At 36.4% G+C, this 14,874-nt stretch overlaps 2 protein-coding genes across 2 annotated transcripts in view; one reads left to right on the forward strand and one right to left on the reverse strand.

Annotated features, from left to right (window-relative positions):
- The window catches only part of LOC117208067 (U-scoloptoxin(05)-Sm1a), a 73,752-nt gene extending 73,028 nt beyond the window's left edge, over positions 1-724 (forward strand). The window contains exon 4 of the mRNA XM_033448907.1: positions 443-724. Coding sequence (XP_033304798.1) covers positions 443-570 — 128 coding nt within the window. The 3' untranslated portion in view covers positions 571-724. The remainder of the gene's footprint in view (positions 1-442) is intronic.
- The window catches only part of LOC117208064 (MICOS complex subunit Mic60), an 80,475-nt gene that overhangs the window by 29,519 nt on the left and 36,082 nt on the right, over positions 1-14,874 (reverse strand). The window lies entirely within an intron of this gene.

The raw sequence follows: 14,874 nt of genomic DNA on the forward strand, positions 1-14,874 counted from the left end.
GGATTATTCGAACAATGATAAAAGCAGTGACTTTATTTAACAACGAACTATATTTAATTGGACTAGTCCAACAACTGATTTTATATTGGTTAATATCATGGTTAATGATATAAATTACATTGTGCTGACAATAAATATATTAATAATATCATTGTTCACCCCTCCCCCTCAAATGATAGCTTTTCATATTCTGAAACGTTCTTATTCGTATTAGAACAAAAGAAATTTAGTCTAATTCTTGTAGCAAGCGTTCAAATAATTTCGTCTGAAATTCTCAAAAAAATATAGTCTAAAATTTTGAATCTAAAATCCGTGTGGTGTCCAATATTGCAAGATTCGATTATCGGACAAAACAAACTAATTCCTCGATACTAATTATTATGAAGCTCGATCGCGTAATAATTCTTGGAAATGAAATAAAGAATAAATCGTACTGTTTCAGAGGCCTGGAGCACGAGGACGTACTGTTGTCAGGAAGACGGTTGCAACTCAGCTCCATCGTTCGTATCTAGCAGCTGCTTGACGATGCTTGCGATCACGATGGCGGCCTTCCTGATGCTTCGTGGCTAATACGTCGTTTCCGGCGACCAAGAGACCGCGAATGGAAGCAACGGGATCCCTGTAACGCGAGAATCACCGCGCTAACCGATTATCGTCGATTATTGTCCTGGCCCTCTTGCTGACTGGACGCTGACCAATCGATAGTCGTCGCCGATCGATCGGCCCAAACCCTATCGCGTTCCTACCCTAATCGATTTTTCTTCTGCACGTTGGATAATTTCCTATAATCACCCCTCGCGAATGCAAAATATTTTCTGCTTCTTAATAGCAACGACTTATTTCTCCTTCTTGTTCTTCTTCTTCTATGAATTGATTTTAGTCACGAGATTGGAACAATGATAATCATTTAGGATAATATTGTTAAACGAATGGAAAATCTTTCATGACTTTTATTCTCGTCCATTTTCTCTTCTTTTCTCCCGCAGCAATTTATCTTTTCATTGTTGAAAGAAATATCTATCGGAGAACTGTATTTGCTAATGAACATGGTTTTACTAGTATAATACTCGGTTCGAACAAATTCATGTACAAATAACAACAAAATATAAACAACCAAGTGCTATCATTCCTTGTGGTTAAAAGTAATTCAAATATAAGTAGGAACGATCTTATTCAACTTAAATTTATTATATTAGCCATTTAAAATACTTTTATTTCGTTCTACAAATAAGGCTAATTGCGAAAAAATTCAATTTTCTTTCTTCTCCTAGGAACTCTTACGCGGGTACTCTTCTCCCCGGCCGAAACATTTCCGACATATTCCCAATCTAAATGCATATTTTTATATAAATTAAACGTATATTCTAAGTTTTCAAATATTTAGCATCGTAATTATTATAATCGCCGGCGTATATGTTGCCTAGTAAATTATTTTATATAATAATTCTGTTGACGCAATTATTATGTTCTTGCGAAACGAATCGAATATTCATTACCATTGCATCTACACTCTTAGAAGAAGAGCATCATACCGAACTTGTAGTTACCCTATATACTGTTCCATAAATTCTCAACTATCGGTATACTCGAATAAAAATTGACGACAAAGCAGGTTGCTAAGATACTCCTTATAAGACAGAAAGTACTAATTTTAAGAGTTCTTACATTTATTTCATCCTCTGAGGAGACAAAGTTAAATTTTAGTAGCAACAAAGAAGAAACTCGGTCTTACCGGTGAATTTCCATCGATCAAGCCGAATTTACATTATTTCACTTTGGAGGAAAGGTGTAAATTCGGCTTCGGATGTTCTTCCTCTTACGCTGTTGCTCGCCTCCAACATCTTCGCTACTGATCCTTCCATTCGATTTATTCCAAAACTTTCCATTCCATCACTGTGTTTCCTTGACTTCCCGTTCGCGGTTGCGTCCCGTCGCCATTATGAGCGTTGGATTTCTTCAGTCAGGCGTCCGCTCAAACTCGAGTTAAACCAATGAAACTCATTCTTCGAGATTTTGAATGTGTACTTCGATATCTTATTCGTATTATGTACTCGTTTTGAACATTTTTTTAGTATCGTGGAATAATTTTTCAACTTCTTAACTGATCAAACTAAGTTAATTCACTATTTAGATTCACGATTCATGATTAAATATAATTTTTGTATTTATAGAATATTTATTATTTAATCAACTAACCGTTATAGGTTTCATTTGGGGATTAAACAAGCTATATCGCATAGAAAACTTTTATTTTCGAAATAAACGATATTCAAAAACATATCGATCGAATCTACCGAAAATATAGATCTAAACCTGTTGATAAATCTAGAGCAAAGAATGAACCTAAATGTATAAAAAATAACCTGAAAATATTGGAAATGTTTTTATATACAGGTATATGTAGGTATGTATGTACGTACATATGTATGTATAAATACATACACACATAAAATAATACAATAATCTTAAAAAAGAAGTTATTTATCACTACCACACTGATATATCGTTTCATTTTTGTTAAACATGAAAAACAAACATAAATTATACCACGTTTATACTTGCATCGGATAAAGCCGCCTTATTAAATTAAATGTTTACATTGTATTTGATTTATCTAAACTCTGCAGATATTCTAATTTATAATTATTCATCGTTCAATTTTTTACTTCGACTTTAGTAGTTTTTCTTTTTCATCTTACGTCGATTGGGAGGCTCGAAGAGTACGGTAGATTTCTCTGTCGAAAGTGAATTTTACTTGGCATTCTGTATTTAACAAGAACGATGATCTTCTTTTCATTTTCAATGAAAAATTACTCCCTCCCCGTATTCTTTGTTCGCCGCGAAACCTTACTTCTCCGCTTCCCGCCTTAAAAGACTTCCTTTGGTTCTCGATAATCGATTTTCGATTTCTTCATTCCCTCAGAATCCTGCTCATTTTACAATCGGTTTTCCATTTGGCTCCTCAACTTCTTCCATTTACCAAGCTTATTCTTCCACATTTTCCTTCGTAACGCCTGCTTTTTTGTTTCTTCGCTGAACCTTTCCCGATACTCGAAATATGTTCTTCGATTCGCTCCTTCCAATCTTCCACGACGTTCATCCGATCCTTTTTCTCAACGAGACAAATCAATAAATAAAATAAAGCAAAACGGAAGGGAGACAAAAATATAAAATAAAGCACAAACAAAAGAAATATTAAGCCAAATATAACCGCGACGACTATCGATTCCAGTCGAGCAAGGATGGTCACCGTGATCTCGAGGCAAAATATGTCGGACCACAAGAAACTCGTGCTCGTGATCTCGATGGCGAATGAGCGCCAAACGTGAAATCGGAAACAAAAAAGAACACAGCGCGAAGATAAAGGGATTCCCAAACTGGCTGGATCGTTCGTGGTCGATCCATCTTTCTATAGATCGTAAGATTTCAGAACGAAAAAAGATGGAGGATTTGCGGGTAAACAACGCGATGAAAGTTGAAAGAGGAGAAAGATAGGAACCGCGGAAGAAAAAAAATTGAACCCGCGTGAATATACATACAATGTATATTATGTAACCTACATACAGACAACAGTTTAACGAGGAACAGTGAGGATAATAATGATAACGTTATTACTATGGATTATTATTACTATTATTATTATTGATTTATTATTATTATTATCGTGAATTATTATTACTATATTGCTACTAATTACTACTAATCACTACTATTACGATTAACTATTACCATTACTAAAGATTAACGACACTAAACAGGAAACATCACACCGATTATACATAAACTGAATTATGCATATATGTATGTATGTGTATATATATGTGTATATATATATATACACACATATATACATAGTAGAGATAAAGACCGATAGACGGCGAAATTGAGTGGAAAGTTTGTCGATTATTACTACTACCGTATTGTAACTTGTAACCGCTTTGAAGTAGCCTTAATAATTGTAATTAACGAACGCACGCGTGAGATATTAAAACAAACTGCGTGTACGTTATTGGTTGGCGTGAGGGGACAGCGCATTGCCCCGTTTCAATTCTCTCTACATTATATCTTTCTTTCTTTCATTCTTCTTCTTCTTTTCCTTTCTTGCTAAATCAAATCTACCAGGAAATCACCCTGTGGAATCTTGTGAGATTTTAAATTTAAGGAATAGCTTCTCAATCAACAGTTTCAATTTTTCCACAATTTCACTATTTCCACACTGCTCACAAGGTCTGTCAATTAACAGATCATTCGTCTAACAATGAATCGATTATCAAGAGTAGAGTATTTACGAGAGTAGCGATTGTTGCACGAGGTAGTTTCCGGTTCCATTCTATCACCGAAGCACCGGATTACATGTCTGTCTGTCTGTCTGTCTCTCTCTCTCTCTCTCTCTCTTTCTAGGCTTTACAAATTTAAATCAAATTAAAAAAAGCATAAATTTTCCTTCTCTACCAAGTTCTTTATTTTTTTTTATTAAATGGTAAACCGTCGTGCTCGCGATTTTTTTAATAATTTTACAAATTAAGTAAGAAACAAAGTGCCACTTATTTTCAATTGTCATCATTTTTAAAACACGGAATTCGGTCACATGATCGAGATCGAAACGAGCGCATCCGCTCTCTTCTCTCCGCTGACCAGCGTCTGAAAATTCCTAAACAGTATGAACGTAGTACTATTCATAGTAGTACTATTAGTCGGTAAGAGTAAGCCAAGCGAGTCACAAAACTGTAGAGGAAACGGTAATCTATCAGTTTCGCGAACGAGTGCAAAGAAAAACTAAAAAATCTAAAAAAAAGATCACGAACGTAGCGCGTCAGAAATTTACTAGCGATTACATATCTGTTCTTGTGAAATTAGGCCAAGAGACGATTTATCTAAAGTGAGACTTAGCTTGAGTCTAGCGTAAACGATACTTAACGCTTAATCAGTTTCCCGTCATGGATGTCGACCGATTGTTGTTGTTATTGTTGGGCGAATGTTTCGAGGTAGATATAGTAACGTGAAACTGTGAAGCGTAAAGTAAATATTTAAATTATTCGATTTCTTTAGGAAGATAACGCAAGTAAGCGGATTTACCTAGTCGCGGGTTTTTGATGAAACGTTATTTCATTCACGATGAAAAAGTTAGATTAAGTTTGGGTTAGGTACTGCCATTATGCACTGCAATGGAAATTTGTGAATTTGAATAGATAATGGATATAACGGAGAAATAGTATAACATGTACACGACAAAAAGAATTAAAGGTGGAAAAGTTAGCGCAGAATGGGATGGAATTTGAAATAAAAATTTCTCGTCTGGCGAGATCCGACGTAAAAATATATCAAGGCGCATCAAGGAAAGTACATGCATATACGATGATGAAAATTGTTTTAATATTCAGTGGTATCAGTATTGGAAATTTGTCAAGTCACGGTATCATGCGATATGGTACAAATGTTAGAAATTTGTCAAACGTTGTCACGTTGCAATATTCGTCATTCTTCCGATATTCACACCATATCCTTCTGCGCAACTATTCTTATATATAGTTAATTATATACATGCGTGTATATAATTAATATTCTGGTACTTACAATTAGTATAACGAAAGACACGATCACGAATTGAACTTAACAACGACACAACACGAACCACTCGTTGAAGCTTCCAATGTTTAAATCCGATAGCAATAAGGCGCTTCAGGCTTGAATTACGAAAAGCTACACGAGTTATCGATTTGATAATTAATTAAGAAAGATGTTTCGTCAGAGACGCAGGAGAAATCGAGTACGAATATCCTAATTCTATGATATTTTGAAGTAAAGAAAGAATGTTCGCATTACGGGCACAATCGTCGTGGATTGCCAGTTCAAGTATCGCTTACACTTTATCCATGTATTTTTATAACGCAAAGTGGTGTACGCGTAGATTCACGATCGTTGTGGCTCAAACCTCCATCTTCCACGCAGACATATGATACACGCGTGCATGATGATTGAACTTAACCCTTTCATAGGCGGCGAAAATAGTTGAAAATAAATTTCCCCTTTCCTCTATGCTGCTAAATCAAACGCGTAAACAATCGTAGAAAACGGAAAATCAAATTTTAGTATAAATATGAATTTAATAAAATATATTCGGCACAGCTGATGATATTTACCGCCATATTATTTACCACCCTTGTTTCTAAGGGATGGTACAAAGGAAAGAGATAAATTGGTTTTACCGAACTAATCGCACGTTTTATTTAATATGGTTTATGTCGAAAATATCGTATTAAAATTGTGATTTTACACGTGTGATAATTAATAAGCATCTACTACCCTTATTCGTAAGCAATGGTAGAAAGAAAGAGAGATAAATTAATGAAAACAAACATAGAATATATTTTATTGAATACGATGCTTTGTACTGAAATTGTTGCTTTCTTACAAAAATTAGTAGCGTCGAAGAAAATTTTGTGCCCACGAAAGGGTTAAGAAAAATCAAAAGTAGTAAAAAAAAACATAGATTTTTAATGATCTCTACCTCGAATCATTTCGTATTGTTATACGTATACAATAGAGAAAGGATTGTGAGAAGGAAAGGACGAAATGAGTCATTGAAGAAGAGAAGAGAGAACGAGATCAATGAAATGCTTTCGAACAATAAATTAACGAGTTGCAACGCCATATCACGATAATTCTAGACGACTTGTTTAGCGTGTAAGATTTTACTATATCCAACGAGGGAGTCGTTGTCTGTAACGATAATAAATCTAACATCGTTCCAAGCTCTTAATAAGTTGGCAAAGGTCAACGAGTAGACGAGAATAAAGAACGGAGTAAACGAGAAATTAGAAAAAAGACAAGCTTGCGCCTGAAATCGAAGAAACGCGTGTCGCGCAAACGAAGACCGACGTGCGCACGTGGACACATGATTTTCGCGAGAAAAAGTTGTTTGTGGCTGCGAGTATAGATGTTACGACGCTCGCTTCCGGCACTGTTTTGGTAGGTACGTTATTAAAGAGGTTCGTGAGAGATAAAAACCGATAAAAAAAACATACGTCTAAATAAGACAATTGTCCTTTTTTACTTCCTCTTTTTTCGTTTCTTAATTTAGAGTAAATAGTATGCGCAAAGAGAAGGACGAAGGGAAATGCGAGATCAGAAGGTTAAAAACTTAAGAAGAGTTGCGCAAAACTTTATTCGCTCGCTTCGGTGAATGAATAAACTCGTACTGTCGTCTTCTCTTTTTTCTTCCTGTAATGGTTTAGAAAGATGGTGGTAAGAGACGAAGTAGAGTGTGAGACTAGAAAGGGAAAAGAATTTTATGAAAGTTCATTTGTTCTTTACGGTGAATTATAAATTCTTGCGAGTGTACTAATAATTTGCATTCCGACGATTTATTATTTAGCGTGATGTGCGATTTATGTAGCGGTGGCTTCGAGTGCAAGAATTTTATTCTTCTGTTATTTTTCATTTTATTAATTATCGTGGAAGGAATTAACAGTTCTCGAAGTTTTAAGACGAAAGAGCAAGAGAGACAAAAGTGGTCAAAAGTGGAAAGAGCAAAGTGGTCAAGCTGGCTCATCGGATGGATATATACAGGGTGTTCGGCGGCAGATGTAACAAAATTTAAGGAGTGACTTTTAAAGCTAAAATAAAATGAAAGTCGAGAATAGACTTGACAGCATATCGGAAATTTTGCATAGAGTAGAAAGGACTAACGTTTCCTCGAATTCTTTGCCTCTGTAAATAACTAACAAGTATAAACATAGTAGCAGGTATAAACGATGTTTATATAAATTTCACACATGCACCGCGATCGTCCCGTCCGCGGCTGACCACACAACAATCGTATCAAGGATAACGATCGTTTTATATTACAGTAAACGTTCAATATAGCCTCTGTTTTCTTGCAAATAAGGTACATAAGAAGCACGATACATACAAGACACACTGTACACGCTCCACTGTACATACAGCTGCATACACTACACACCCAAATCACCCGCGTTGCAATGAAATAATACTTGATATTTCCCTTCTCTATGGAAATACATAGTTTGGTCGACTACAACTGCTGGTTTTCAAACCTCGACGCAAGGAACGAGATGGAAGTAGAAACTCGACCAACCGCACACTTTTCACGAGCTTCCGGTGGACCGCGTACTCGCGGTCGAGATTTCTGCCAATTACAAGACCGCATCGAGTGCTTGATTAAATTTGTAGAAACGTTCCACCACCAACACAGAAACGTGTAACTATATGTTAAAAGTGGAGAGCTGTGTCGCGGAGGAATCATCCGTTAGGTAGATGATCTCAATAATTTCAAAGAATATGCTTTTTACAATTACGTAGCCTTTATGTAATCATTGTAGAAATTACGTGGTAGAGTCAAGACAAGATTGGATTTCGTGTAGAAGGTCGGGGAATAGAACAGCTGTTCTACTTCTGTACATTGTATTTCAGTGATTCAAGTACCAGGGTGCAAGTAGATATTATTATTATTAGGATTCGAATCGAATAACTAGAAAGTTTCGAACCTTCTGGGACTATTTGCAACAAAAAAAAAAGAAATAACAAAAGATAAGAACAATACAAGTTTTAAGTAAATTGCGACTAAACGACGCAAATCCGAACTTTTTAGTCGTTATAGAAGCACTTTGAGAGATACACAGAGATACAGCCAAGTGCGATCAAACCATAACCAAGTATGTTGAAATATTCAATAAATATGTATACTTTAACCATTTATCAAAGTTATTTAGCCGATATTTTTTAAATGCATATCCTATATCGAGTAATAAATGTATACATTTATTAAATTGTCTGCTTGTACTCTAGCTTTAACAAAATAAGTCGTTTATTTGTGCTATCGTGCAACAGATTCCCGTCCGTTTTATTATAAATCCTGTTAAAAGTTTCATATTGCAACGCACCTTTTTCTGCTTTCACGGTGGCATGATAATGATTACCGAGAGAGAGAAATTGAATTGCGACACGCATAGTCCTATAGGGCAAATATATTACGTCGTAAACGGTGGATTTTCCGAACACAGGCTGGAAACATAGAAAATCAGACTGGAAATGTTGCTTGAGATGTTCTACCTGTGGATATTTTATATTGTAAATATTTTATATCCAAAGACTTGTATCAGCACGTGAAAGAGATTCTCAGAGTTTCTTTAAAAACGGCTGCATATCTAGTTGCAGTTTTTCGAAATTCGACTGTGTTACGTTATTTATTTTAGAATTTGTACGCTCTGTTGTCACAAACGATCTCACAGAGCGTACCGATTCTTTAATAAGTGTCGTCAACGATTACCACCCCCTGTGGATTAATCAAAACCATGAACTTTGACAAAGAACGAGTCTCAAATGATTCAGAGCAAGAAGATGATTCTATTCTACGATATATATGCATATATAGATATGAGGATAAACACACATTTTTAGTTTATGGAATCTGTTTTGATAAACGATTAAATAATAAAGCTACTATTAAGAAACGGAATCGTTTTATTTTTCTACTTGGTAGACAATTCCTGATATAGATGTATAGATGTTTCGGATACGAAATTTAGGGTGTCTAAAAAAAGCAGATTACAATTCAAAATCAGTCATCAGTTTTAGCCCGAAAACCGAAGCGTGCAGAAGTGTGTCTAGTGCCCTGCGAAGTTCACAAAACAACACGTGACGCTCATCCGTCGAAAGTGAATCGAAACAAACATAATCCAAGTGTTTCCTATCTTATTAGTGAAAAACCCCAACGCTCCTAAGCTCTACCCGAATCATAGCCTCATAGCCTCTCGAGTAGTTATTCAACTTGAATTAAGCTTAATTGAAGCTCGATGATGGCCCAAGAATCGCGACCAGGCTCCCTTGAGTAAGGCCATGATTGCACTGCGCTACCTCCTCCGTGGCAGGGGAGCAATATATCCCTCCATACTGTTGACACCAAAAACATTAAAAAGCGTAAACTCGAATCAGTTAAAACAAACGCAAACGCTAATCAGAACGAACAGTCAAGAAGCTGTGTAACCACATACGATAGATACTCAATACTAGAATTCACAAACGACTCCACGGACGTTGCAGATTCACCAACTAACCAACACACGCAAAAAAATTCCCCTCCCCCACCTATATTTGTTGACCATGTCATCGATATACAAACAATGGTAAAGTCCATTAAGAAAGAAATCAACAAAGAGGAATATAAACTAAAAATAAACAACAACCAAGACAAAATTCTACCGGCTAACCCAGGCACATATAGAAAGATAACAAAACTATTAAAAACATTGAATGCTAACTATCACACCTACCAACTTAAACAAGAAAGATCTTATCGAGTGTTACTACGCAACATCCACCACTCGGCTAACTTAGACGAACTGAAGTTCGAACTCCTTAAACTTGGTCATGAAGTAATTAACATCAGCAACATAAGACATAGAATCTCAAAAACCCCGCTATCCCTATTCTTCATCGACTTAAAACAAAAACCAAATAACAAACAAATCTATAACATAACTCGACTAATGAACTCGGTAGTAAAAATCGAACCTCCTTTAATAAAAAAAAAGAAATAGTGCAATGTAAAAGGTGCCAAAGGTACGGTCACACGCAAAAATACTGCAACCATACCTTCCGCTGCGTTAAATGTGCAGGTACACACCCCACTGACCAGTGCAGTAAATCACCGGAAACCTCAACGAAGTGCATCCACTGTCAAGGAGACCATCCTGCTAACTACAAAGATTGCTCAGCCTACAAAACTCTATACATAAAGAAGTATCCTAAACTCAGAGCCAAAGAGACAACCAACCAAATACCCAGTCCTCTAAAATTCACTACTACTTCAATCTCCTATGCCCAAGCAGTACAAGGAAATCAAAATAATCCGAAAACCCATAGGGACCATTCTCAAACTAGTGTTCCCAATCCACAAAACACAGACAACTTCTCTAGACTCGAAAAATTAATCGAAAAACAATCAGAACAAATAAATAACTTACTATCATTATTAATACTTATCATGGATAAATTAATTTGCCTCGACGCAAAATAAAACCAAGAAGCATAGCTCTTTGGAATGCCAACGGTCTAGCTCAACACAAATACGAACTAGAATTCTTCCTAAAACAACAGCAAATCGACATAATGCTCATATCTGAAACCCACTTCACAGACAAAAACTATCTGAAAATAAACGGTTATAACTTCTACCACACTCAACATCCCAGTGGAAAGGCCCACGGCGGCACCGGAATCATTATCAAATCCAGCATTAAACATTACGAGCTTCCATCATTCCAAAAGGACTACCTCCAAGCTACAAACGTAGCAATAGAAGACTGTCATGACACAATCACCACCTCAGCAGTATATTGCCCTCCCAGACACTGCATTGCTAAAGAAGACTTCGATAACTTCCTTGATACCTCACCACATATGAACCCAAATACAGGCCCACTGATACTAACAAAATATCTGACTTACTTGACTCCTTCATAACTAAAAATATCTCGCCAAGATATGTCCAAATCAATTCCTCGGCGGATCTCTCTTCTGACCATTCCCCCGTTATAGCAACAGTCGGTCAACAATTATCGAGAATCCACCTAATGGCTTTATCCAACTCACCAACTGGCAGCTCTTTAGAGAAGTCTTTAATCACTTAACTTCAGCCTCAATTTCGCTAAAAACAAATGAAGATATCGAAACAGCCACGGAATACTTAAACACGGGCATAACAAACGCTATCCGCTCCTCCACACCTACTAAGACTTCTATCAGCAAAAATGAATATCGCCATGACATATTAAAAAAAATCGCAGAAAAACGTAGACTAAGAAGAGTATGGCAGACCCATAGAACACCGGATGACAAACGCAAACTAAACAACGCAACTAGGAAGTTAACCAAAATCATCAAAAAATATAAAAACGGCTGTTTTCAAAAATATCTCGTCAATTTGTCCTCCACAGCTGATTCCAACTACCCACTATGGAAGGCTTCCAGGAAACTCACGCGTCCCCCGCAAATAATCCCTTCAATTCGCTGTCCGCAAGGCGGATAGGCACAGTCCTAAAGATGAGCATAGTCCTAAAGAAAAAGCCAACCTATTCGCTAAACATCTATCCAACGTATTTAAACCCCATTCCTCCAACATTGCCCCGGAAATAACGGAATATCTGCACTCTCCCTTCCAATTAAACCTTTCACTTCTCTAGAGGTTACAGAATTAATCCGTCGCCTAAATCCCAGGAAAGCATCGGGGCATGACCAAATAAGTAATAAAGCAATCAAGGAACTTCCCATAAAAGGGATTTCAATCATCACATCAATTTTCAATGCAATCCTTTGTCTTGAATATTATCCGAAGCCCTGGAAAATATCAATGATAACTCTCATCCCTAAACCCGGAAAACCAATACAAGAAACTAGCTCCTACCGCCCAATTAGCCTTCTACCCACTTTATAGGCAGATATAACACAAGAGTCAACAACCCATTACTACCCATTACAACCCAACTACTTGACCCGACGGACCAGATCCGCAGACTAAAAAGAAAATACCCTTCAGATTGAAGCATTAAATTCAACTAGAATCAACATAATATAAATTATTATAAACCAAGCTATTGTACCACGCCAAATGAAGTTACTTAAAATTCTCTACGAGAATTAATTGTAAATTGTCTACCAAAAAAAAAAAAAAAAAAAAAAATTCAAAATTCTGTGGCGGCACTTAGCAGCAACCCGGGTTCGAATCCCGGTGACCGGAGTCAGATTTTCCTTCCACGCCTATAAATGAGAAGAAAAAGCAGCAATACCCCAGCAGCAGCGACATCTACAGCCAGCGCTACAATTATCACGGACAACATCTGCACCTCAATCCAATATATCAGATATTAGATACCTACTGTGTATATTATATTAGAAGAAGCCAGCTTATAACACCGAGAAAGTTTAAGTGCGTGGTAACGTAAATAGATAGGCAAAACAACCTCAAAAGTCAACCACAATGTTATCTGTTCATCTTGGACTTGGCAAGTAGCGATTAGGTACATTAGGTGAATCACGGTTATACATCACAAACTAGAAGCTTTTACTGCAAATATGATATTTGCTTAATCTCCATCATGTATTTATGCTTGCTGCAGACACTGCAGAATATCCTAGATCTTTTCATCTGAATTTCATAATTTTGAAATTTGGATTAGATTTTGTATATTTGTAATTTGAATTGAATTTCGTGTATTCGAGCTCCAGGATTGTTTATCTTAAAGATTTGAAATTTCAATTGAATTTTATAAGCTTGAGATTTAATCTTTATTTTCGATTCCCTTCTTAATCAACGTCAACGTCAACGTCACCGTCAACGTCAACATCAACGGATAAGAATGTTAGGTTTGTTATTTCATATTTAAATCTGAAAACTGGCATTAAAGGTACATAGTTTCAATTCCAACTTACGTACGTAGAATCTGTATTTATTTTATACATCTGTATCCTTCATTCGTATCGCAATTTGTCATATAAACTTGATAATCATAAACGAACTGATTGTTAAACTAACAAACTGAAACTAGCCTCTAGACTTGATTGAAAATTAAAACTAATAGGAAAACAGGGCGTTGCAGGTACAGTTTCTACAAAGTTCTATTTACAATTACAGAACACAGTAATCAGTGTCGAATACCATTTATTGCTCGAATCTCTCGGCTTGATAATTGCATTGAAGCAATTAAACTTTCTTTACAAAAGTTTACATGCCATTTACAATACGTGATTTACTCCCGTTTGTCTCGTTTTTTCGTTCGATCCTGACTCACCATTTAAGACGTACCAGAGGTATTTCACCTTCTGCCGCCGATAGACTTCGTTATCGTCAAATTCTGTGAGTTACTCTCATTCTGCTTTGCCAATTCTAAGTAGGAAGAAGCTTTATTTAAGTAACTGTGCGCCTATTTAACTATTCGACTAACCTAAACGCTTCATCATCAGCAAGTAAAGGAGAAGCACAGAAGAAGCAACATTTTCTCTTCAGTTTCCCATTCTGAAACATGACACTTGGCAAATGAGCTCTCTCAAACTCTACTAAAAACAGACAAATGAAAGAAAAGGAAGAAATGGGCGAGAGAGAGAGAGAGAGAGAGAGAGAGAGAGAGTGAGAAGTAGGAAAAACCTACCTCATCGGCAAGCCTCGTTAGTGACTCGTTTCAAAAGGGGTAGTCATCTGGTTTAAAATTCTTTCATGTTCGAGGATTATTCCAAGTATTGCATTTTCGTTTTTTTTTTCGTTGATTTAAAGTTAAGATATAACAGCAGCAATTCGTTCAGACGGCATAGACGTTGTTATGGGATATTATAGATTTGAAACCGTCCAAAGATGGTGCTGGTAAAGCTTGAATTTTTGTTTTCAATTATATCGAACCAAAAGGATGACAAATTAGTATTTTGAATTGTATAGAACGGATGGTTACAAGGAGAACGTAACACTATTGCAGAGTTTGTGGACTTGAAAAATTCGTAGCTACTTCCTGTGACGATGTTCGTAGATTAAATTAGAATTTTTCAGCAGCTATTCTTATAAGATACGATGAAATAATTAAAGTTTGCGCGAAATCTTCCGCGAAATGGCACTTTACAATATTTTAAAAAAATATTTGTGGCGGCACTCGACAACAACTATGACCGGACGACGGCAGCGCAGTAGTTAGCGTCTTTGGTTTACAAACGTTCGAATCCTGGGTTCAAATGTCGACGCCCATAGTCCGATTTTTCTTCCACGACACCTTAATGAGAAGAAAGCAGCAGTGACATGTATCATACACCAGCAGTAGCACTATCACCACGACTACTATCGCACCTCATATCAAACGCCATATTATTAAATTA

The sequence above is a fragment of the Bombus bifarius genome, unplaced genomic scaffold, assembly GCF_011952205.1.
Source record: "Bombus bifarius isolate JDL3187 unplaced genomic scaffold, Bbif_JDL3187 scf7180000008050, whole genome shotgun sequence".
In the NCBI taxonomy this organism is placed as follows: domain Eukaryota; kingdom Metazoa; phylum Arthropoda; class Insecta; order Hymenoptera; family Apidae; genus Bombus; species Bombus bifarius.